Source organism: Dermochelys coriacea, chromosome 12 (genome assembly GCF_009764565.3).
Source record: "Dermochelys coriacea isolate rDerCor1 chromosome 12, rDerCor1.pri.v4, whole genome shotgun sequence".
NCBI lineage: Eukaryota > Metazoa > Chordata > Testudines > Dermochelyidae > Dermochelys > Dermochelys coriacea.
The window spans coordinates 25,089,979-25,114,294 of record NC_050079.1 but is presented as its reverse complement, the minus strand read 5'-3'; the positions used below and the strand labels follow the sequence as shown (position 1 = coordinate 25,114,294).

The window sequence follows — 24,316 nt, the reverse complement described above, 5'->3', positions numbered from 1 at the left end:
CTTCCAGGGAACTTTACTAAAGAGAGACATTTTTGAGATATTTCAAGTACTGTGTTTGTAATTGCTGTTGTGTCATGATGCTGAGAAATGTTAGGGGGTGTTTTTGGGAGGCTAATTTCTTTATTTTTTTTCCTGCTTCAGCTAAAAAATTAGGAATGACAGATGTGCCCACTGAGGTAGTTACTTTTATTTCCCATGCAACACAAAACCGATTGAGAACAGTGATAGAAAAAGTAACAATGGTAACACAGCACCGAATGGAATCGCAGAAAGTAAGTATGTAGAGACATGGTACTGAATGCTGTCCAATGATATGGTTTGAGGTATTTCAGTAATAAATCCATTCTTTCCTTTCTGAGCAGACTATAGGTGGAATATCTGCACTGTTTGTGGCATGGTTTGGTCAGAATTTATCCAGGCTTAATGAGTGTTGGTAGGTGCCTTTCTCTGTGATAGAACTTGTCCATGGTATGTTGCCTTTAAATCCCTATTGTCAGATTATTTCAATTAACAATACTAAAATCTCTTGTGGGACAGCAGTTAACTGTTCCTAATTGTGGGTCATGGTTGAAATTGCTGTTTCTCAGTGCTTCTTATCTCTTAACCATGGTAATCACATCTTGGATTGAAATTGCTTTCCTTATGTGTAAACCTTCTTTTAAAAGAGCTTATAATTCTGCTTACTTCTTGGCTGTGAGAAAAATTAGTACGTACTGTTACAAATGGAATTAGCTGAAAGGAACGTTAGTCCAAGCGATGAATACGTCAGAGACTACAATGATGAGATCTTGCATATTGGCCTGAAACTGAAATGAAAAATGATAATTTTAAATCAGTGTTAACTGTTTTGTAATGCATATTTAGTGTATTTTCATTAATAATGGAGGGAAATGCCACATATTTTTCTTAGACCAGCAGTCTGAAAATTCAGAGGTTCAACACTTTGAATAATCAATGACATTTTCTTTGAAGTTAAAATTGTCCTTTGAGCCTATTGCTGGTGATTGTAATTTTACAGAAAAGTGATATAATTTGGGTATCTGACACTATGGGAGCTCTGGTAAGAGATTGCAAGCTAGTTTCTGCCACTGGTAATAAATAGAAAATCTTTAACAAACAAATCAAGTTTTATTCCTTAACCTTAAATACTAAAGATATTTTTATCCCTGTTAAACTAGTATCAAAGCAGGATGAAGAGATCATGATCACAGGGCAAGTGGCAATTTGGACCACTCTTAGTTCCTTTTAGGTGGACCCTTCAGGTGACTGGCTTGTCTTCCTTCACCTCCAAGATTCAACCCCACGGTCCAGTCACACTTGTACTGGCTCTCCGGGAAACAGAAGGGCTGCGTCCCAACTATGTAAACGCGACAGGTCCAATTGTACTTAACTAGCATCTGCAACACATCTTCTTTTCAGGAGTCTGTGACCAGTGGCTGATTAAAGTGATTGAAAATAAACATATTGTTTATTCATCCAAAGGTTCATAGCAGCCCAGACACCCTGCCACATCCTCTGTATGAGTCTCTCAGAGACTCATCTCCAGCCACTGTTGCTCAGTTATGCCCACCTTTTTCTCTTCCCTAGGCCAGGAACATTAGTAATTTAGTATCCCCTTTGATCCCAGGTTTGTGCCCAGGAAGAATAAACCTTGCTAGCGTAGGCAAGAGGGTATTCCCCAATTAATAGCTTCCCAATAATTTCTTTCTCTGACAGTACCTTATGTATGCCATTATTTTGTTTCCTATTTGTTTTCTTCCATCAAATTCCTTTACTTTAACTCCATGCAGTAAAGCAGGATAGTACTAAGCAGATAAACAGAGGTACAATGTGATGTTCATAAAAAACGATAACTCCCTCATTCACCATAAAAATGTCTGACATGCTCCCATGCAGCCAGTGTCATAAATAATTATTTGTTGAGTGCTGACGTGTTCATAGTTTTTTTTGCCATACTTTTGTCCATTTTATTTTTAGTATAGATCTGTTTTAACTTGTGTTTTAAGCTGTAAATTTTTTTTGAAGTTCTACATAATTTTGACAATTTCTATAACTGTATTCCAGTTAACTATAAATATAGGACCTGCAGTTTATATCTAGGTTTAATTGTTTACTGAATCATTAAATTAAATGCCACAATTTTTCAGGGAGTTAATTTATTGTTTTGATTTATTTAAGTGTGCAGTACCTCTGACATTGATTAATCAGTCCATATATTTTGTATTTTAAAATGTTATGTTAATTAATTTTATCAATTACGTTTGTAGCTACAATATAACAAATAAGTCTGTTGGCTTCATTCTCTTATTGTAATAAATTGGTTCACCATGTACATCTTGTTTGTTAACACTTAGGGATTTATAGCTTTATTAAGATGACTTGTTTCTTATTTCCCAGAACGATGAATGGTATGAACAGGCTACAGATGTTCGATCACAGCTGAAGTTTTTTGAACAGTTGGAGCGATTAGAAAAGCAAAGGAAAGATGAACAAGAGAGGGAAATTTTGTTAAAAGCAGCCAAGGTACCTGTGTTATTTCATTTTTAAAAAACAAATAGTAGAAATAGTAAAAAAACAAATTTTAAAAAACAAATTTATGTATCAAAAGGTAGTATAACAAAAAAAGTATATATACATTGACCAAGTTCGTCAAGGCTGATGTAGGAGAGGTTGAATAAGTGACTTCTAGATGTACCCGGTGTAATCAGAGCCCATTGGGGGCCAATGGGGAAGGAGATTTACAGCTGCCTCCAACCTTGCCCTTGGCTGTATTTGCACTAGGGAGAGGCAAAGCTGTAACTTTTACACCAGACTTTCATGGTAACTGCCAGTGTGGCCCTCTTCACAAAGCCACAGTGCGTAATCAAGTTCAGCTGCTCTGACCATTCTCCTTTTGGTGACATCCCTTCCCAGTACTCTGACCCATGTAACTCCCCCCCCCCCCCAAGTACACATGCAGTAGCTTTTCACCAGTGCATGTTAGTCCACATGCTCAGGTTGGATCCCCAAGAACCTTTGCCACCATTTGTGCTGTCGTAAGCCCGATGTAATACATTCTGCTGGAAAATTTTCCCCATTGGGGATAAATTGACTGATCTGTACTGAAACTTGAGACCAGCTCTAATACTACTAGTATTATATAAAGACATTTTCCATTTAAACAACTTTTCGTGTAGAGTTTTGTAAACTGATGGTAAAAGTACATTGTATGTCATTCACATAAAACAAGTTATGTACAAGCAGGTATCCAGTTTAAAATTAAAAAAAAGGAAACTCAGGTGATTAATCCACTCTCAATGCACTGGGTTATCTTCATTTATTATAGTTACTTGTAATCTGTAAAATCACTCCTGCCCTGATCTGGAAAAGTGCCAAGTGCTGCAACTCCCATTGACGTCCATGGGAGTTGTGGGTATTCAACTTTTCCCAAGCTCAAGCTGATATTGTAATGAGGCCTCTGGATCTAGATGACTATGGATAAGATTTCCCAAGGAGTGTAAGGGAATGAGGTGCCCAACTCCCACTGAATTTCAACAGGTGCCTAACTCCATTATGTCCTTTTAAAATCCCATCTTATATTTGCAGTACTTAAACACAGTGCAGTGAGCCAGTGGTGGATTTTTACTTTTAATTCTCAATTTTCAAGATATTTTGTTTCATTAATTGGCTAAATTCTGCTTGTTTACATCAATGTAATTCTGAAGTAATACCACATGGGCATAGAATCTGTCCCAATATATCTAGAAATGTTGGTGCAGTAATTTCTAAATACCTGCATTTGTCTGATTTTAATTCTGATCATTATTTCACAGTTCTTCTGGGATTCAGATCGGGGAGGGATGCAACACCATAATCTGTGTCCCTAGCCTCTATTTGCCAGAAGCTGGTAGTGGATGACAGGGGATGGATCACTTGATGCTTGCCTGTTCTGTTCATTTCCCGCTGAAATTAGCCTGGGCATTAGCCACTGTCAGGAGACAGGATACTGGGCTAGATGGACCATTGATCTGACCCAGTATGGCCATTCTTATGTTCTTATATTCACAAACATGTAACTGCAGCTTTTTAAAGTTTATCTTGAAGCCTGGTACCTGTATTTTATGAGCCTCTCTGTAATATATACTATAAAGATAGCTGATTTTGATATGCTCAGCATAAGATACTTGAAAGTTATTTCTAGGGAACAGCCCTGCATTGGACTGGATATGAGGATATACTAGATGACATTGGAGATTTCCAAGGCGCTGATCACCATCGCCTCAGATCTCCCAGGCATTGGTACCATCCAGTACAGTACCATTCCTGGTCGCGGCTCGGGTCACCGGGGCCCCTGTACTGTTCTTTGGGCTGGCAGCGGCCCTCACCTTCCCCATACCAGTCTCTGACGAGGGTCAGTCGACAGACTCGGGCTTCAACAGCCTCACCCTGGTCACCAGAAGGGCAGTGGTCCAGGTTGGAGGGCCAGTTCAGCCCATACCCCATAAAGGGCGAATAGTCTCCTATTCGGGAACCCGCAAAGGTGCCTTCGGCACCAGTATGGGGACAAGGACAATGGCCCACCCAGTGGCAATACTGGGACCCATGGGGGGTGCCTGTTATGCCAGCACCATACTCCCACCGCTCCTCCCAGGCTCCATCGGACAAGCTACCCCCAGTGCATGGAGATGAGGCGGTAGCAGGGCCCTGGCAAACCAATAGCCCCCCTCCCCGATGACTTCAGGGAGCACCAAGCCCTACTCAAGAGGGTGATTGCCAACCTGAAGTTGGAGGTCCAGGAGCTAGCTGAGGAGTCTGACCACTCTTCAATGTCATCCCTTCCTCCGCTGCAGCCCAGGTGGCATTGCCCATGCCCCCAGGGGCCTTGAAAATTGCCACGTCTCTATGGCAGATCCCATTTTCCATTCTGCCCACATCCAAGAAAGCGGAAAAGTAGTACTGTGTCCCCGCAAAGGGGTTTGAATACCTGCACATGCCCCCTCCCACAGGGGGTCCCTGGTCGTGTTTGTTGTCAAGGAGAGGGCCAGGCAGGGCCAGGCGAGTGGCACCCCTAGGAATAAAGATGCCAAGAATTTAGACTTATTTGGAAGAAAAATTTATTCGACAGCCAGCCTCCAGTTTAGGGTATCTAACTATCAGGCCCTACTCAGCAGATACAATTTCAACCTGTGGGACTCCATCAGCAAATTCAAGGAGAGTCTCCCACAGGATTGGACTCAGGAGTTGGCCACCTTGGTGGAGGAGGGCAAGGCTGTGGCCCCAGGTACCCTCCAGATGGCCTGTGATGCCACAGACGCGGAGTCCAAGGTGGTTTCATCTGCAATAGACATGAGGCGCAATTCCTGGTTACAGACCTCTGGGCTGTCCAGGAGATGCAAACTACTCTCCAGGACTTCCCTTTCGAGGGAATGGGGCTATTCTCAGAGATAACTGATGCAAGGCTCCATGGCCTTAAAGACTTCCGGGCCACCCTCCGCTCTTTAGGCCTGCATACTCCTCAGCAGGCTAGAAAGCTGTTCTGCTTCCCACCTCCTCCGCCATCATGGTTTGGGGTGCTCCTTGGTCCGGCTCCTACAGAAAGGAGGAGAGAGACAGGGGCCTTGAGTGACACCACCAGTCATCATCATCTCACCTGCCCAGCCTCGTCCTTCTAGGGACCAAGGCAGGCAAAAGGAATCATTTTGAGAGTGTGCCTGAGGAAGACGCCCCAGTCAATGCATCAGATCCCTGTCTTCCTTAACCGCCTCCACCCTTTCCGGTGAGCCTGGTCTCATATCACCTGAACCGCTGGGTGCTTGACATAGTTTTGTTGGGCTATACCCTGCAATTTATAGCTGACCAACCCTTCTACCCCCCTTCCCCGTCCTTCTTCAAGGACCTGTCTCACAAGCAATTCCTTGTTCAGGAGGTTGAAAACCTCCTGCGCCTGGGGGGCAGTGGAAGAGAGTCCGCAGAACATGGAAGGAAGAGGATTCTACTCTCGCTATTTTCTAATTCCAAAGGCCAAAGGACACTTCAGATCTGTGTTGCCTCAACAAGTCTCTCAGAAAGTTGAAGTTTCGCATGGTCCTCCCTAGTCTTTCTGTCCCTGGATGGGAGACTGGTACGTCGCCCTCGAGTTAAAGGACGCTTACTTCCTCTGGCATTTCCTCCTTTTCATGTTGGGCCAGCGCCATTTCCAGTTCACTGCAATGCCCTTTGGTCTCTCGTCAGCCTCGAGAGTGTTCACAAAGTGTATAGCACCAGTTGCCGCTTATCTGTGACATTGGGGAGTCCCGTACCTCGATGATTGGTTGATAAGGGGCCAGTCCTCGGATCAGGTGCAAAGGCATCTCGATCTGGTCTGTTCTGCCTGTCACAACCTGGGCCTAATAATAATTGAGAAAAAATCAACCTGGACTCCAGTGCAATACACACAATTTATCAGGGCGGTACTTGAATCCACTCAAGCCACTACCTTCCTCCCTGAGACTCGATTCCAAGCCATGGTGGACCTCATCTCGTCTCTGTATGCCCAACCTTTCACCACCGCTCACACATGCCCGAGACTGTTAGGTCACATGGAGGCATGCACGCACATGGTCCGGCATGCATGACTCCACCTCAGACTCCTACAAGCATGGCTGGCATCAGTCTATGTCCCCAGCCAGCACAACATGGACCGGGTGGTCAGGATTCTTGACAGCGTACTGTCATCTCTCGCCTGGTGGCAAGATCCCACATCGGTACTGGAAGGAGTCCCCTGCGCAGTCCAGTCTCATCGGTGACACTTCAGACCTAGGATTAGGAGCCCACCTGCGCAATCTCAATATGCAAATTTGTTGGTCCAATCATGATCGGTCCCTGCACATCAACATCAGGGAACACAAGGCGGCTTGCCTAGCCTGCCAGGCCTTTGTGCCTCACATACAAGGCGTGGTGGTTCAGGTCCTGACAGACAACACGGCCACAGTCTTCTATAACAACAAGCAGGGCGGAGCTAGGTGATCTGTCCTCTGCCAAGAAGCCCTCTGGCTCTGGGACTTCTGTCTGCAGCACAATGTCCATCTCATAGCTGCTTACCTCTCAGGGGCCAAGAACGCTTGTCCTCAGCAGGACATTCTTGTCTTGCCACAAGTGGTCCCTTCACCCGGAGGTGGTCAGTTCTATCCCCCACAAGTGGGGAACTCCGTGGATGGACCCATTCACATCCAGGCAGACCAGAAAATGCCATGTTTTCTGCTCGTTTCAGGGCATGGACAGAGGATCCCTGTCAGATGCCTTTCTGTTCCTGTGGTGGGGCTTCTGATGTACACCTTCCCTCCAGAGCCATTGCTGCCCAGGGTCCTCATGAAGATCAAGCAAGACAGGGCGAAGGTCATCCTCATAGTGCCAGCATTGCTACGCCAACACTGGTTCAGCACCCTGCTTGATCTCTTGGTGGTGACCCCATTCCAGGTGCTACTCAGGGTGGACCTGTTGTCCCAGAACCATGGCAGGGGCTGCGTCTGCCTGCTGGTTTGCCTGCTGCATGGCTAACCACAAGGAGCAGCATTGCTCTACCGGGATCCAGTAAGTCTTGTTGGGAAGTAGAAAGCCCTCCGTAAGAGCAACCTACCTCGCCAAATGGAAACAGTTGACCTATTGGATGGCGGATAAAGGTGTCCGTCCTGAGAGAGCTTCATCGCAACTCATTCTAGACTATCTCCTGCATCTCAAGCTCCAGGGCTTGTCGCTCTCATTGATCAAAGTCCATCTAGCGGCCATCTCAGCCTTCCACCTGCCGCTTGAGGGCAGGATATCACCGCCCCCTCTACCAGGACACAGGCCTCTAAAGCAGCCTTTCTGGCCCAAGTGCCTGTCCAGGACATCTATAGGGTGGCCACCTGGTCATTGATCCATACCTTTTCATCCCACTATGCACTTACCCAGCAGGCTTGGGATGATGCTGGCTTTGGTAGAGCAGTACTGCAAGCTGCTAAGCTGTGAACTTCCAGCCCACCACCATAAATACTGCTGGTGAGTCACCTAGAATGGAATCGACATGAGCAAGCACTCAAAGAAGAAAATACAGTTACTTACCTTTTCGTAACTGTTGTTCTTCGAGATTTGTTGCTCATGTCCATTCCATTACCAGCTCTCCTGCTCCTCTATTGGAGTTGCCGGCAAGAAGGAACTGAAAGGACGTAGGGCCAGTGATGCTTGATATACTGCTGCATGAGCGTGGCACTCCAGAGGGCGCCACAGCCAGTCCTACGGATAATGCTAAGGCAAAAGTCTCTGACAACTGTTCATGCGGGCGCACACATGCTCCTAGAATAGAATGGACATGAGCAACACACCTCAAAGAACAACAGTTATGAAAAGGTAGGTATCCGTTTTTTCTCTGAATTTGGTCTGCTACTATGGAATCCTTTAGTAAATTGCAGCATTGAGCCTCAAGTACATACAGTATCTGATCATCCCATCCTAACTGTTAGTATTAGCAACATGGGTGTATGGTCTAACCAAGTAAGCTTTGCCTATTTTACTTCTTTTTAGGTTTCTATGTATATTATCATGAGTTAAAATATCCTTGAGTACCACTTGTATGAAGAAACTGTAAAATCAAATGGTCAGGTTTAGCGGGAAACAAGTTAAAAATATCTTTAAAATTTTTTTTCTGTGTCATCTCAAACTATCTTCATTTTGTGGCATGTTCTCCTTCTCATGTAGGATTATGCTCTAGTATGTGTGTTCAGATAGATACACTTTTGAGGATCTCTTATTGTGTGGTTTATATTTGTGATAAGGAAGAATTTGTTCTGAACACCCATCTTTTAGTTACTTTTATTATTTTCCTCTTTCTTTTCTTTGTCTCAAAGTCCTATGACTATTATAGCTGAGTCTTATTTGTTTTATTTTATCACATACCTTTTCATTAGCTTTTACTAGGGTATTACAAAAAGAAAAGGAGGACTTGTGGCACATTAGAGACTAACAAATTTATTTGAGTTTAAGCTTTCATGAGCTACAACTCATAGCTCAGGAAAGCTTATGCTCAAATAAATTTGTTAGTCTCTAAGGTGCTACAAGTCCTCTTTTCTTTTTGCGAATACAGACTAACACGGTTGCTACTCTGAAACCTGTCATTATGTAGGGTATTACAGTGCACCCATTGATCCTTCCATATTTGCAAGTGTCAGACTATGAGATCTTTCTCTCTTCTTTTGTTCCACAAATTTCACCCATTATAAATACTTTGCAAAATTATATGCTAAAATTATGCACATCTTAAATGTTTGTGTGGAAATAGATGCATTACTTATCTTTTGTTCATTTTTTATTTCTTCTTCCTTTTTTAGGTTTCTGTTTCTGAATTCTTTTCTTCTCATCTTGCATTCCTTTCCACATTTTATCTGTTTGCAAACTATGCTCTTCTGAATTATTTTCTCTTTTCCGTGATGTTTGTTTTCCTTTCTAATCTTGTTGGATGTTGGGAGATCAAGGATCTCTTATCCATTACTTCCAGAACAAAACCATTTTGATTTATAAGAGTCTGATCTTGCAAAATACCTAGTTCCTTTAAATCCCGCTGAAACTAAGATCTAGAAAATACACAGAAATGCAACAATTTGAATTCTGATGATTACAGAAGGATTGAAGAATGGATTTGTAACTAAAAGAGTGAACAATCTTGTGTGAGACTACAAGAAACCAACTGCATGAAAATGATGAATTCATAGAACCGCTCCTAACCCAGCAGGAGATGGTGTACAACAGATATTATAATATATATATTATATACAGTTATTAGATATTATAGGTGCAGTATACTAGAAAAATATGAAAGCATAAAGGTACAAACAGATCATCCAGTAAAGGAGTGTCATGTGGTCTATATACCAAAGGGTTATCACAGAATCTCCTTCCTGCTCAGTCAGAGCTGATTGGCAACCCTACAGCAGCAGTGAAGGTAAAAGAGCTATAAGACAGGAGGGCAGGGCAGCTTCCAGAGGGACTGAGGAGAGATGCTCCTGCCAACAAACTGAGAAGCTGCCTGAGAAACCAACACTTCAGAGAAAGAGAAACAGAACAAGAGGCTAGAAGCAGTTCAGGGAACAACAAGGAACTTGAGAAGGGTTAACTCTGGCTGTTCTGAATAGGGGCCCTGGACTGGGACCCATATGGAGTGGGCAGGCCTGGGTTCCCCTACTGCTTCCACAAACTAAGAACGGAATAGTCAATGACTATGAGTGAGTGGCCAGAGGAGAGACTCCAAGACCATTGGACTTTGAGTTCCTTATTTTTGGACTTTTCTGTTATACAGAGGGAATACCATCTTTGTACTCCTACTTGATATTCTCCAGTTTATACATTCAAAGTTCATGTTCACCCCTCATTTGAGTCTCTGATTCCCAGGATACATTCCCCCATCTTATATGTGTGCCTTTCCTAGATAGCATGACCTTGCTTTTGACGCTATTAAAATGCATGCGGTTCAAAAGAGCCCACATTACCAAGCAGTCCAGGTTGGTCTGTATAACTGATCTGTCCTCATCATTATTTACCAGTCCACCAATTTTTGTGCCATCAGCAATTATTTTATATGTTCTTCCAGGTCCCTGATGAAGATACTGAATAGCATTGAGATGATTCCATTTGGGTTTTTGCCCAAAGTCTACAGAATCTTGTAGTAATTTGGTTAGGAATCTTCCCCTAACATTACATCACAAATTTCCAAGATTATATAACTCCAGTGATAGTCTGCTGTAAATTTTAATAGATATTTCAATATTTTAAGATTTAAAATGCAAAATGTTCTCTGAATAAAGTTCTACAAATGTGCTTGTAGCTAATGATATTGGGAGAACCAATGTCAAATCTGGACTGGGGCTTCCATTTCCCTGATTTTCCATTACAAAGGTGACTCCTGAGTGTCCGGTGCTATAGTCCAGCAGTAGTTAAATGACGGAACCAATTCCCCATTCTTTGGGCTGGAGGTCATGTGCCATACATACTGTGATGCTATTTCTTAGCAAGGGCTTCATGAGACTCTTACTTGAATGGAAAGAGGTCCCTCCCTGATTCTCCTCTTCTCTAAAATATTGTATTTCTTGGTGGCACCCATACTTAAAAATATTGTTCTGTCATTTCTTGTTGCTCAGTCCAGATGGACTGTGTATTACTATATGTGACAGAAGAAACTGTGACGTTGAAAGGAAAAATTCCTATGGAAGTGAGGAAGGGAAAATCGTAAATCATCTACCATTCTGTTGGCAGGTTGGGTGTAGGAAATGCCAAACTTGCAGAAAAATAGGTAGAGAGTAGAGTCTGACCTGGAAGATTGAGGGTGAGTACAGTGGTTTATATTAAAAAGGAAGTTATTTGTCTTACCATATTATTGATCTTACTGTACATTGTGGTATTTTTCTATTCTTACAATATAATATGATGATAATCTCATACAGCATCAGATAAATGATTACTTTTTAATGTAAACCTCTCTATATGTACATCTGTCTGTATTTTTTAAGTTATGGTAGTTGACTCCAATTGATCTTTTCTTTTTTAAATTGCCTTGCTCTGTAACATTCATATGTAAATGATCCTAAATAACTTGAGGGACTGGGGGGCTCAGGGGATTGGAGTAATGAACCTTTCTCCCCATGTCACCTCCAGTTCAGTTCATATGTGACCCAGTTTCATAGTGATTGAAAGTTATTACTATCTGATAGCCTGTGTGCAAAGAGTTGGTGATTCCCATCCAGCTCTTAGTGACTTTCATAGTGTTATCATATATTCCTATAATAAAAACTTCTACCGCATTTAGCAATGTAGTTTGAAGTCCTATCAGAGAGGCTGATGATAAAAATTAACATTAATAATGAACTAGACGAATGGTTTTCAACCTGTGGTCGATGGACACCCAGGGATCCACAGACTGTGTCTAAGATTTCCAAAGGAGTCTGCGTCTCCATTCAAAATTTTTTAGGGGTCTGCAAATGAAAAAGGTTTGAAAACAGTTGAACTAGACAAACTTTTGAAAATCCCACAGTGACTGGTTGTTGGATTGGATGACTTCCTGGGACTTTTCTGACTTAAGCTTCCACGGTTGTATGAATCTTCAGTTGGTTGGTCTTTCCAAGAATGGTACAGAGGGTGCCGCATTTGTTCTATAACTTGAGCTATCAGTTAGATACATTAAACATTAAACAGACACTCTTGTTGCCAGGCCAGCTGAGCTGGATTTTAGCTACTGATGAAAATATGTAACTATCTGATGACTGTTAGTGGTCTACTATTTGACATCTGTGTCAGCAGAGAGGCCAATAATTGAACTGGCTCTTGGAAACTGAACTACCTATGCTAAAGGCTACATTTTAATTACGAGTACTTTTAGTAAAAGTCATGGACAGCTCACGGGCAGTAAACAAAAATTTATGGCCCATGACCTATCCATGACTTTTATTATATACCCCTAACTAAAACTTGGTCCAGGGGGGCCATGGGTGCTCTGGGGGTGCCACAGGTGCTGGGGGGAGGGTGGGTGGGGCTTTCAGGATCCCTACCTGGCACCACATGTCCCTGCAGCTCCTAGGGGGAGGGGTGGCCATGGGAACTCTGCACACTGCTTCTGCCACAAGCATCAGCTCTGCAGCTCCCATTAGCCGGGAACTGCGCCAATGGGAGCTTCGGGGGCAGCAGCTGCGGGTCCAGGCAGTGTGTGAAGCCCTCTGGCCTCTCCATCTAGAAGCTGCAGGGACATGCTGGTGGGAGCTGGGGAGCGCCCCCCTCAGGTAAGCACTGCCACTGCAGAACTCATGGAGAGTCATGGAATCAGTGACCTCCGTGACAGACGCACAGCCTTCCCTATGTACGCTAAGAGGTGGTCTGTCCAGGTCAGGTTTAGGCAGTCTAAGTAGGGCCCTACCAAATTCACGGCCATGAAAAACACATCACGGACTGTGAAATCTGGGTCTTTTGTGTGGTTTTATCCTATAGTATACAGATTTTATTGGGGAGACCAGGGTTTCTCAAATTGGGAGTCCTGACCCAAAAGGGAGTTGCGGGGGAGGGGATCACAAGATTATTTTAGGGGGGTCTCAGTATTACTTCTTACTTCTGTGCTGCATTCAGAGCTGGGCAGCCAGAGAGTGGCGGCTGCTGACTGAGGGTCCAGCTCTACACACAGCAGCGCAGAAGTAAGGGTGGCAATACCGTACCATGCCATTCTTTCTTCTTCTCTGCTGTTGGTGGTGGCTCTGCTTTCAGAGCTGGGCTCCTGGCCAGCACCACCGCCAGCCGCAGCACAGAAGTAAGGGTGCCAATACCATACCATGCCACTTTAACTTCTGTGCTGCTGCCTTCAGAGCAGGGCAGACGGAGAGTGGTGACTGCTGACCAAAGGCCCAGCCCTGCGCACAGAAGTAAGGATGGCAATACCATATCATACCATCCTTCTGCGCTGCTGGTGGCGGCTCGGCCTTCAGAGCTGGGCTTCTGGCCAGCAGGCGCCACACTCCAGCTGCTCAGCTCTGAAGGAAGCACCGCCATCAGCAGCAGCAGCACACAAGTAAGGGTAGCAGTACTGCAGCCTCCCCCTCCCCCCCACAATAACCTTACAACTTCCCCACAGCTCCTTTTTGGGTCAGCAATTACAATACTGTGAAATTTCAGGTTTAAATAGCTTTAATAGGTTTAAATAGAAATTATGACATTTACAATTTTTAAAATCTATGACCATGAAATTGACCAAAATGGACCAATTTCTGTAACTTTAGCTCTTGTTGTGAAATGTTAATTAGGAACAATTGTTTCCTAAAAAAAACCCCAGCATTGGCTTTCGTTCTCAATAACCTTATTATGTTAATTGCCCTATTAATAGTGTTACCACTGTACATAGGGAATGCTGTCTTTGCTATTGTTTCATTCAGGGTGAGAAAGCTTGGGTACTTAGAATTCATGATATGCTGAGAACCTAAAAATTTGAAAAGCTATTTTTTATAAATGCAGCTTTTTAATGGGCTTGCTCAACATACAGTACAATACACATTCCCTTGTACAGAAGCTTTGAAATGTAACAATGCTTCATAAAACAGCCAGTCACAAGTTAAATAGGAAGATTTTAGGATAAGTTTTAAAGAACAAAAGTTGCTCAGTAACTAAGGCTTTGTCTACATTGGGATTTCAGCAGCTGGCGTAGCTGCACCAGTACAGATTCCTAATGTAGACACAGTTTACCCTAGTGCAGACTCCCAGTGTAAATCTTGTCTACACTAGATGTTTACACCAGTGAAGCTCCACTAATGCCTGAAATTCCAGTTGCAGACAAAGCCTAGATGCTGGAGAAAGAAAGATTCCCAGGTAGATGGAGTAAGAGTTCTTCCAGCTTGGGAGAGTCAGGAGGAAGTGATAGAAGAGGCAAACTTTTGATAAGTGGGATGATCAAGTAGACAAGGGTCAAAGTGCTTGAGTGGGGTGAGTTCTGGAACAACTTGAAAACCAAGTTGGCATTTTTTTCATTAGATTTTTGAAGATGGATAAAAAGCAGTGAAAGGTGATGGAGGAAGGAAGGAGTATGGTCTTATTTTCCTGAGCAAGAAAGTAGTTTGACCCTAGGATTCTGAAGCCCTGATAATAGGTGAGCATAAAAGAGGCAAATGCAGTAGTCAAATCAGGACATGATTAGGAAATAGGTAAGCATCTTACCAGGCAGAATTAGATTCTAGAAATATTTTAGATAGGATGATAAGTAGAATTACAGACAAGGGAGACAGAAGAAAAAAGAGAATTTAGGGAAAGCAAAGTCTAACTAAAGAGTACCACCTAAAGATATACTGAAATATCAGTATGCAAAATAGCCTTAATCTGACTGGAACTTTCCTAATGCCATGGCCACTCTTTGTAGCTCATAGAATTTGCCAATAATTTGGGCAGAATATAGGGATTCCCCTATTTTCATTGTGTTGTAGATGTGAAATTGATCGATCACAAGTAGACATTTTCTAATAGTGCTGTGGTTTATTATGAATAAAAGTACAACCACAGGAGTGTGTTAGGTTCATTTTTAAGGTTAGTATTTTAGGAATATAGGAATTGCTTTACCTGATCAGACACGGGGTCCATCTAGACTAGTACCTTGTCTCTAACAGGAGTCAGTACCAGATGCTTTGCGGGGGAAGTGCAACAAACCATACAACAGGCAGTTATAGAGTAACCTGCCAATAGAAGAAGTTTGGTGTATGTCTGAGATATGGTGAGTATGATAGGGAAAGTTGAATGTGTCAAGGCATTTCTGATTAATGGTCAAGTCCACATGTTTTTCCCCAATGTTTCTACTGTCTCTCTGGTAGAAGTGGCTGGAGTGAGGTTGTCCCCCCAAAACCCACGGTGATCCCCAGCCACCTCCTGTCTTGGACCCCCTCTTTCCGGCTCAGACACCATGGTAATGAGTTCAATATGAAAACATAGATTTGGAGGAGATGGGTGTCAAGGGAGGGTTCCACATTGTGGCAAGAGGATCCACACAAGATAATGCTGACTGAATCAGCATTACCTTATTTTCATAGAATCATAGAATATCAGGGTTAGAAGGGACCTCAGGAGGTCAACTAGTCCAACCCCCTGCTCAAAGCAGGACCAATCCCGAAATAATTAATCACAGCCAGCTTTGTCAAGCTTGACCTTAAAAACCTCAAAGGAAGGAGATTCCACCACCTCCCTAGGTAATGCATTCCAGTGCTTCACCACCCTCCTAGTGAAAAAGTTTTTCCTAATATCCAACCTAAACCTCCCCCACTGCAACTTGAGACCATTACTCCTTGTTCTGCCATCTGCTACCACTGAGAACAGTTTAGATCCATCCTCTTTAGAAACCCCTTTCAGGTAGTTGAAAGCAGCTATCAAATCCACCCTCATTCTTCTCTTCCGCAGACTAAACAATCCCAGTTCCCTCAGCCTCTCCTCATAAGTCATGTGTTCCAGTCCCCTAATCATTTTTGTTGCCCTCCGCTGGACTCTTTCCAATTTTTCCACATCTTCTTGTAGCGTGGGGCTCAAAACAGGACACAGTACTCCAGATGAGGCCTCACCAGTGTCGAATAGAGGGGAACGATCACATCCCTCGATCTGCTGGCAATACCCCTACTTATACATCCCAAAATTCCATTGGCCTTCTTGGCGACAAGGGCACATTTTGACTCATATCCAGCTTCTCGTCCGCTGTAACCCCTACGTCCTTTTCTGCAGAACTGCTGCCGAGTCATTTGGTCCCTAGTCTGTAGCGGTGCATGGGATTCTTCCGTCCTAAGTGCAGGACTCTGCACTTCTCCTTGTTGAACCTCATCAGATTTCTTTTGGCCCAATCCTCTAATTTGTCTAGGTCCCTCTGTATCCTATCCCTACCCTCCACCGTATCTACCTCTCCTCCCAGTTTAGTGTCATCTGCAAACTTGCTGAGGGTGCAATCCACACCATCCTCCAGATCATTTATGAAGATATTGAACAACTACACTCAGTTACAGACCTAAAAGTTACAATTCTTCAACAAAAAAACTTCAAAAACAGACTCCAAAGACAGGTTTCAGAGTAGCAGCCGTGTTAGTCTGTATTCGCAAAAAGAAAAGGAGTACTTGTGGCACCTTAGAGACTAACAAATTTATTAGAGCATAAGCTTTCGTGAGCTACAGCTCACTTCATCGGATGCATTTGGTGGAAAAAACAGAGGAGAGATTTATATACACACACAGAGAACATGAAACAATGGGTTTATCATACACACTGTAAGGAGAGTGATCACTTAAGATAAGCCATCACCAGCAGCGGGGGGGGGGGAAAGGAGGAAAACCTTTCATGGTGACAAGCTAGGTAGGCTAATTCCAGCAGTTAACAAGAATATCAGAGGAACAGTGGGGGGTGGGGTGGGAGGGAGAAATACCATGGGGAAATAGTTTTACTTTGTGTAATGACTCATCCATTCCCAGTCTCTATTCAAGCCTAAGTTAATTGTATCCAGTTTGCAAATTAATTCCAATTCAGCAGTCTCTCGTTGGAGTCTGTTTTTGAAGCTTTTTTGTTGAAGTATAGCCACTCTTAGGTCTGTGATCGAGTGACCAGAGAGATTGAAGTGTTCTCCAACTGGTTTTGAATGTTATAATTCTTGACGTCTGATTTGTGTCCATTCATTCTTTTACGTAGAGACTGTCCAGTTTGGCCAATGTGCATGGCAGAGGGGCATTGCTGGCACATGATGGCATATATCACATTGGTAGATGCGCAGGTGAACGAGCCTCTGATAGTGTGGCTGATGTGATTAGGCCCTATGATGGTATCCCCTGAATAGCTATGTGGACAGAGTTGGCAACGGGCTTTGTTGCAAGGATAGGTTCCTGGGTTAGTGGTTCTGTTGTGTGGTGTGTGGTTGCTGGTGAGTATTTGCTTCAGATTGGGGGGCTGTCTGTAAGTAAGGACTGGTCTGTCTCCCAAGATCTGTGAGAGTGATGGGTCGTCCTTCAGGATAGGTTGTAGATCCTTGATGATGCGTTGGAGAGGTTTTAGTTGGGGGCTGAAGGTGATGGCTAGTGGCGTTCTGTTGTTTTCTTTGTTGGGCCTGTCCTGTAGTAGGTGACTTCTGGGTACTCTTCTGGCTCTGTCAATCTGTTTCTTCACTTCAGCAAGTGGGTATTGTAGTTGTAGGAATGAATGATAGAGATCTTGTAGGTGTTTGTCTCTGTCTGAGGGGTTGGAGCAAATGCGGTTATATCATAGCACTTGGCTGTAGACAATGGATCGAGTGGTATGATCTGGATGAAAGCTAGAGGCATGTAGGTAGGAATAGCGGTCAGTAGGTTTCCGATATAGGGTGGTGTTTATGTGACCATCGCTTATTAGCACTGTAGTGTCCAAGAGAAACTGCAGAACTGGAATTAATTTGCAAACTGGACACCATTAAATTAGGCTTGAATAGAGACTGGGAGTGGATGGGTCATTACACAAAATAAAAACTATTTCCCCATGCTAATTTTTCCCCCACTGTTACTCACACCTTCTTGTCAACTGTTTGAAATGGGCCATCCTGATTATCACTGCAAAAGTTTTTTTTTCCTCCTGCTGATAATAGCCCACCTTAATTGGTCTTGTTAGAGTTGGTATGGCAACACCCATTTTTTCATGTTCTCTGTGTATATATACCTTCCTACTGAATTTCCCACTGCTTGCATCCGATGAAGTGGGTTTTAGCCCATGAAAGCTTATTCCCAAAAAATTTTAGTCTCTAAGGTGCCACAAGTACTCATTCTTTTTGCTGATACAGACTAATACAGTTACCACTCTGAAACCTGTAAACATGTAGTTATTAAGCTTTCTTTCTTTATATATTTGTTGTCTAGTCAACAAACAATGGCAAATAAATCATTATGAAGTCATAAAAAGATAGGGATTTTAAAATCAAATTGGTGTACAAAGAAGGAAAGGCTTATTATCCCCACTAGGGAGACTTACTCATGGGTTTGTCTTGCTGGTGAAAAATGCAAGGTTGAGAGAACAATGCCATACAACAGCTGGCCAAGCCTTCTCTGCATATATGGAGCCCAAACCCTACAGAGGGAACATGCATCAGAGCCTGCTCTCCCTCTTCTCTGCACTTCTAGTCAGGATCCACTGGTCTTTGCTCTCTTCTGGATGCAAAAGGGAGAGAGTCTTTTAATCTGTCTATCAGTGGTGGGTGGGGGAAATTATATTCTTAGAGAGAGACAGCAAAGAGCAGTCTTAGAACAACAAAAAGGTCAAAAGCCAGACTGAAATCAGCTGAGGAATTTATCTTTACATTTAATGTCTGAATGGTCTGCTCTGAATGGGATTTCTAAGAGAGCAGAACACCGATTTTACATTACACTAAAAGTATTGGTCCTTACTTGTTTCTTTTGTTTACTGTTTCAAAAACCTGCGATGTGTAAGGTTTACATGTGAGAGTAGAATAAGATTTTTAATACGTGGTCAATAATGGAAATGCTCTTGGTGGCAGAAGAAAACAGAATGTGAAACCATAGTTGGTGATCATGGCTTGATTTTATTTCTAAATGGAAATTTGGATAGTCACATGCTTTTTACACTAGATATGTGTAGATGTGGGTTGTCTATGTCCAAGGAATTAAGAATAAAAAATAATCCATGTTACAGTATTTAAGGAAGCTGATCATTTCAAAATTGTTTATAAAACTACTTTAAAATGTTAGTTCAAGTGATCATACTGGCTTCATGGCACATGATGTGTGACATTGACAAATGAATTTTTTTCACCATATGTTTAATTGAATGGCATCTATCATCCTATCAGGTCCCGGGACTCAGTTATTAGTCCATCTATTTTAGTGGTTTTTTGTTTAGTGTTTATGGTAGTACCAAATTCATGGGTACTAAAAATAAATACAACAATCATAGGCGTGTTGTATGTTTTTTTATAGCCTCTTTTGGGTAAAAATTGTCACGAGGTTAGTGAACGAAGGATTGTATTCTGGTGCAGTTTATAAAGTTAATTTTAGTGCTTACAGATGGTGCTGTATTTGATACCACTCAAGGCTACCATCCTCTATTCACTGAACAGAAGTAATGCAGATAGTGGCAATAGCAAAGTTTCCTACTACCATCCTGGCGATGGGCTTCCATCCTCTTCTGTAGAGGCCATCTCTCTGAGTGAGAGGAGAGTTAATCTCCATGCTCATTTAACCCTTTTCTTGTCTCCCGAGACTAACAATGAGGGTGACAATTGATGCAATACTCCTTTTTGTGAGATGGACTCCTTTCTGAACTGAAACTGCCCACTCATTTGTGATAAGAAAGTGGGGGGCTTAGTTTTTGGGGATTTGATATTTTGTTACTTTCTATCATTTTAACAATTAAAAACAAAACAAAAAGCCAGCTTTTGGATGTCTACTTCTGCATGCCACCTCAGTGTGACCACAACTTTGAATAGGGTTTTATCCTCAGCTATGTTGCTTTTAACTTTCACTTTTTATTAACACAGCTAATGTGAAAGCAAAGTGTTTCATGTTACCAATTTAACTTTTCTTTAATGAAAAGTGAAAGTTATAAGTTGGTGCAGCCGTGGGTGAAGTTCTAATGTCATCAGTGGGAAAAATAGATTTAAAATTGAAATTGTTGGCACAGCAGTGGCTCTTAATAGTGCAGCACCTACAGTTGTGACTCTTAACTTTAATGAAAAAAGATTAATTTGAAACATTAAAGTCTCCCAATATAGATTAAAAAAAAAAGTGAAGTTATAAGTGCCTAGTAGTAGACTGTGATGGAAGTGCTTGCTGAAAGTAGAAGACAATCACGTGCTAGCCTTGAGAGCTTTTAAAGCACAAGTCCTTTAAGTTTAAGGCTCCAAAGTGGTTCTGAATCCAGTAGTATATCTTACAATTTTGTAAATGACATAAAATGAAAAATGTAGTGCAGCACTGATTTTACAAATTGTGTGCATAAATTATAATAACCTCTTGAACTGTGAGCAAAGGGATTATAATTCTGACCATAATGTTATGCATAATTATTCATATTCTATCTGTCTTGAAAAAATGGTTACAGGAAGAGGATATATTCAACTAAAATATACAAATAAAACTTGTAAACTTTGTTCATTTAAAAAAATGCAAATGTGTCCAACTGCAAGAAAGAACTCTCTGACAGCAGTTCTCAAACTTTAGCAACCTGAGGACCTCCATTTTGATTTAAAAATTTTCACAGACCCCCAAGCTGGCTTCTGATTTTCCCCGGGAGTGCTCAGCCCCTGCTTAGCTCCAGGCCCCGCCCCCATACTACCCCTTCCCCCAAGGCCCCACCACACCTCTTCCTGCCCCGGTCCACCCCTGCCCTTCCTCTTCCTCACCTCTTCTCTCTCCTTAATGCGCCCTGTCCCCACTCCTCCCCCTTCCTCCCTCCCACTTTAAACATTCTGTTAAAAAGTCTAATTCTTGACCAGAAAGGTAGATAAAAGTTCCTGAATTTCACCGATGCACTAAAGCAAGAAAGACCACTACTGATTGCAGCAATGAGCCATATAACATGAAGTCTGGATTCAAATTAATCTAAAGACAGTCAGTCCTATTTTTTTTAGAAGAAAGACTTAATAATGGGTTAGTAGCAGAACCATAAACCCACTGAATTCTTCTAAACATGGTATCAACTTCGCCTTTACCTTAAGATTACTTATCTAATGCCACTCATTACTTTATGTCATCACCACTGATGAAATTCTCTTATTTAGATCTGTTTGGGAATTGGCTGGCTGCTTTTACCCCTCAGACCATTTTTATTATTTGTTCTGGAGCTTTGCAGAGAATAGCTCGGTTGCTTTAAGAATCTCTTTCAGATTATCTTGAACTTTCATCTCCTGGCCTGGTTTTGTTTGGTCAGGTTAGGAAAAAATATTTTTTTTTTATACCTTTAAACATAAGATCATAGCAGTTATCAATAGCAGTGCTTCAAGTGTTGGCAGAAAGAACTTTTCCTCAGCTAGGCTACTATTCCATGTTGCAAAATTCCAGGCACTTATGTTGAAATACTACTTTGTTAACTATAACAAGCTTTCTGAGTTAGTTAGTAAATTACCACCGGAATGAAAGCACCAATTCCAGGCTATCCTTTACAAAGGGAAATTAGTAGCCAGGTCATCCCTTCAAGCAAAACTTGATGCAGCAGACACTGCGTCTTGCTTCATGGTGACCTTGGTAGTCATGAGATGGGCTTCATGGCTGCAATCATTGGGGTTTCTCAAGGAAGTCTGGGCAATGGTAGAGGTTTCTCTTTGAAGATAATAACCTTTTCATTTCACTTGGTAAAGGACTCCCATGACACCCTCCATTCCTTGGAAATACATACTGTGGTGCTTCTTTGAAAATTCTCTAAGGCACTGCAGCAGTGTTATTGGCCAGCCCCTCAGCCATTCTACCATCACAAATCCTGTGAACCACTGAGAAAGTGCCACAAGGTACAGGGTGGCAGATACATGGACCCACCACCATCCCTAGAGCCCTGCGCGAATACAAAAAAGTAGATCTGCATCCGATCCACATTCGCCAGGATCAACCCGCAATTTGAGCTGTGATCCGCTAGCTGTCTTTTACCTGTATCCACATCCTCAGTAGCAAGCTGTCTCTCAAGGGCTAGCGATGCGGGAGGGAGGGAGTGGGGGGTTGTCTTGCAGGGAATAGACAGCGCGAGGGTGGGGTTTCAAGGAGAAGGGACGTCACATCACATGCTTATCGTGGGGGTTCATGAGCGATGGCACATGGCAGAGCAGCAGTGTGTGCTGCATCACAGTGGGGTGCTGGGGCCCCACCTGCTCCAACCCCCATGGCTGGGGCGGGGGCCTTGCTGCCCAGGAGCTGGCAGCCTGGGATTGGGGCACGGCCAGTGCGGGGGCCATGGTCGGGACGCTGGTGCTGCCCGAGGGGCCCGAGCTGCTGGACAGGAAGTGGCACATTGAGCAGGTGTGCCATGCCCCCCAGGCGCTGCCGGTGGTGAGCAGAGCCCTGTGTGGTTGTGACTGCATCCAATCCACTATCTGCGAAAATGGTCCATGGCTATCAGCATCCGCATCCACAGATATGAAGTGGATATCCGTGGATTTCCAGGGCTCTAACCATCCCCTCCCTAGTCCAAGCCACCCACAAAGGTGGCATTTTGACAGGCTGTCTCCTTCACTCACGCCATTAGTGGTTGTCTGGTCTATTTCTTTCTGAAGTGGCAACATCTGATTTTGGACAAATGGGTCTTGGACATCATATCAACTGCCTACTTACAGATGAGCTCCTATCTATCCTTTCCCCAAAAGTCCCTTCCCCTATACCTGTTCAGGGACCCTTCTCCCAAGATGATTCTCAAACAGGAGGCAGATTCTCTGATGCAACTGGGGTAACAGAGTCCATACCTCCTCAACACAAGGGGAAAGGAGAGCTTTTACTGCAAATATTTCCTAATCCCTGAAAAGGCAGAGGGGCTGGAAACCCATCTTGGATTTCAGATAGTTGAATGTCTTCATCTGCCACTCAAGTTTCAGGGTGATTTCCCTAGCCACTATAATCCTCTCCCTGAATGTCGTCAACAGTTTGTGGTGCTCGATTTAAAAGACATTCGTTTTTATGTAGACCCAGCACACAGGGAATTCCTGTGTTTTACAATGGGCTCAGTACAAGGTTCTCCCCTTCAGCTTTTCTTCAACTCCAAAGGTCATGGCTGTGGTAGCAGCACTTCTGTGCCATCACAGTTACCATATATTTCCATACCTAGACGAATGGCTCTTCAAGGGTTGATAATATTGAGAACTGCAGGTAGCACTCACTGTCCTACTTGCTCTTTGCCACTCCCGGGATCTTCAAGTAAACCCAGGAAAGTCCACTTCAAACCCACAATGACTATGGAATTTATAGGAGCAGTCCTGGATCCAGGGTGACCAGGGCTTGCTCATCCCAGGACAGATTCCTTGCAGTAAAGGACCTCGGTATCCAAATTCCACTTTGTCCTCAAACAACTGTCTGGTCCTGCTTAGTCCTCCCAGGCCACACGGCATCATGCGCATATGTGAGACACCTCCCTCACCAAACTTCATCTGTGCAGCCTCCAGTCCCTGGCTGAGAAATGCCTGTGCCCTGAACAGGGTCTTCTTTTTTGACAAGAATCTCACTTCCTCCCCGCATCTTTCACCTTCTGGGAGAAGACTGACAATGTTTGTGTGAGAGTTCCTTTTACTCCCACCCCACACACAAGAATACTTGTCACAGATATGGCTCTTCTTGTCTGGGGAAAGCACTTGGATGATCATGCATCTCAAGCTTCCTGGACTCCACAGGAGTCCATGTTCCACATCAACCTCCTTGACATTATACAGAGCATGCAAGCAAATCCTGCCTTTAATCTGATTCACTCAAGTCCAAATCAGGTCAGACAATATGGCTATTGTATGTTATATAAACATCTGGGGGGGAGCGAGGTGCACACTATTCTATACATAGGCAGTTTAGCTAGGGAATTGGTACATCCAACATCCTATCACCCTCTCTGCAATCCACCTACCAAGACAATGAATTTCCTAGCATTCAGCCTCTGTTGGCATTTGCATGAGGACCACAAATGGATGCTCCATTCATCTGTGGCTCAACAGTTATTTCCTCACTGGGGATTCTCATCTTGGGACCCCTTCACCCCTTGCAGGCAACAAGAAATGCCCCGCTTACTGATCTTGTAATGCACAGGGACGTAGCTCCAGAGGTTATGGCTTCCTAGTGCAATGGTCAGACTCACTCATGTAGGCCTTTTCTCCCATCCCCCTCCTACCACATGTCTTCATGAAAATCAAGGTGGA

At 43.3% G+C, this 24,316-nt stretch overlaps 1 protein-coding gene across 7 annotated transcripts in view; it reads left to right on the top strand.

Moving 5' to 3' along the window:
* The window catches only part of LOC119841149 (transcription initiation factor TFIID subunit 4-like), a 215,303-nt gene that overhangs the window by 82,029 nt on the left and 108,958 nt on the right, over positions 1 to 24,316 (top strand). For 6 of the 7 annotated variants that reach the window (XR_006275011.1, XM_043494760.1, XM_038368297.2 and 3 more), the window contains 2 exons: positions 142 to 272; positions 2,398 to 2,523. Coding sequence is in view for 5 of the 7 variants with exons in the window: in XM_043494760.1 (XP_043350695.1) it covers positions 142 to 272; positions 2,398 to 2,523 (257 nt within the window). In the remaining 2 variants the exon portion in view is untranslated. Of the gene's footprint in view, positions 1 to 141; positions 273 to 2,397; positions 2,524 to 24,316 lie in introns of those variants that run through there. The other variant, XR_006275012.1, reaches the window with a different exon arrangement.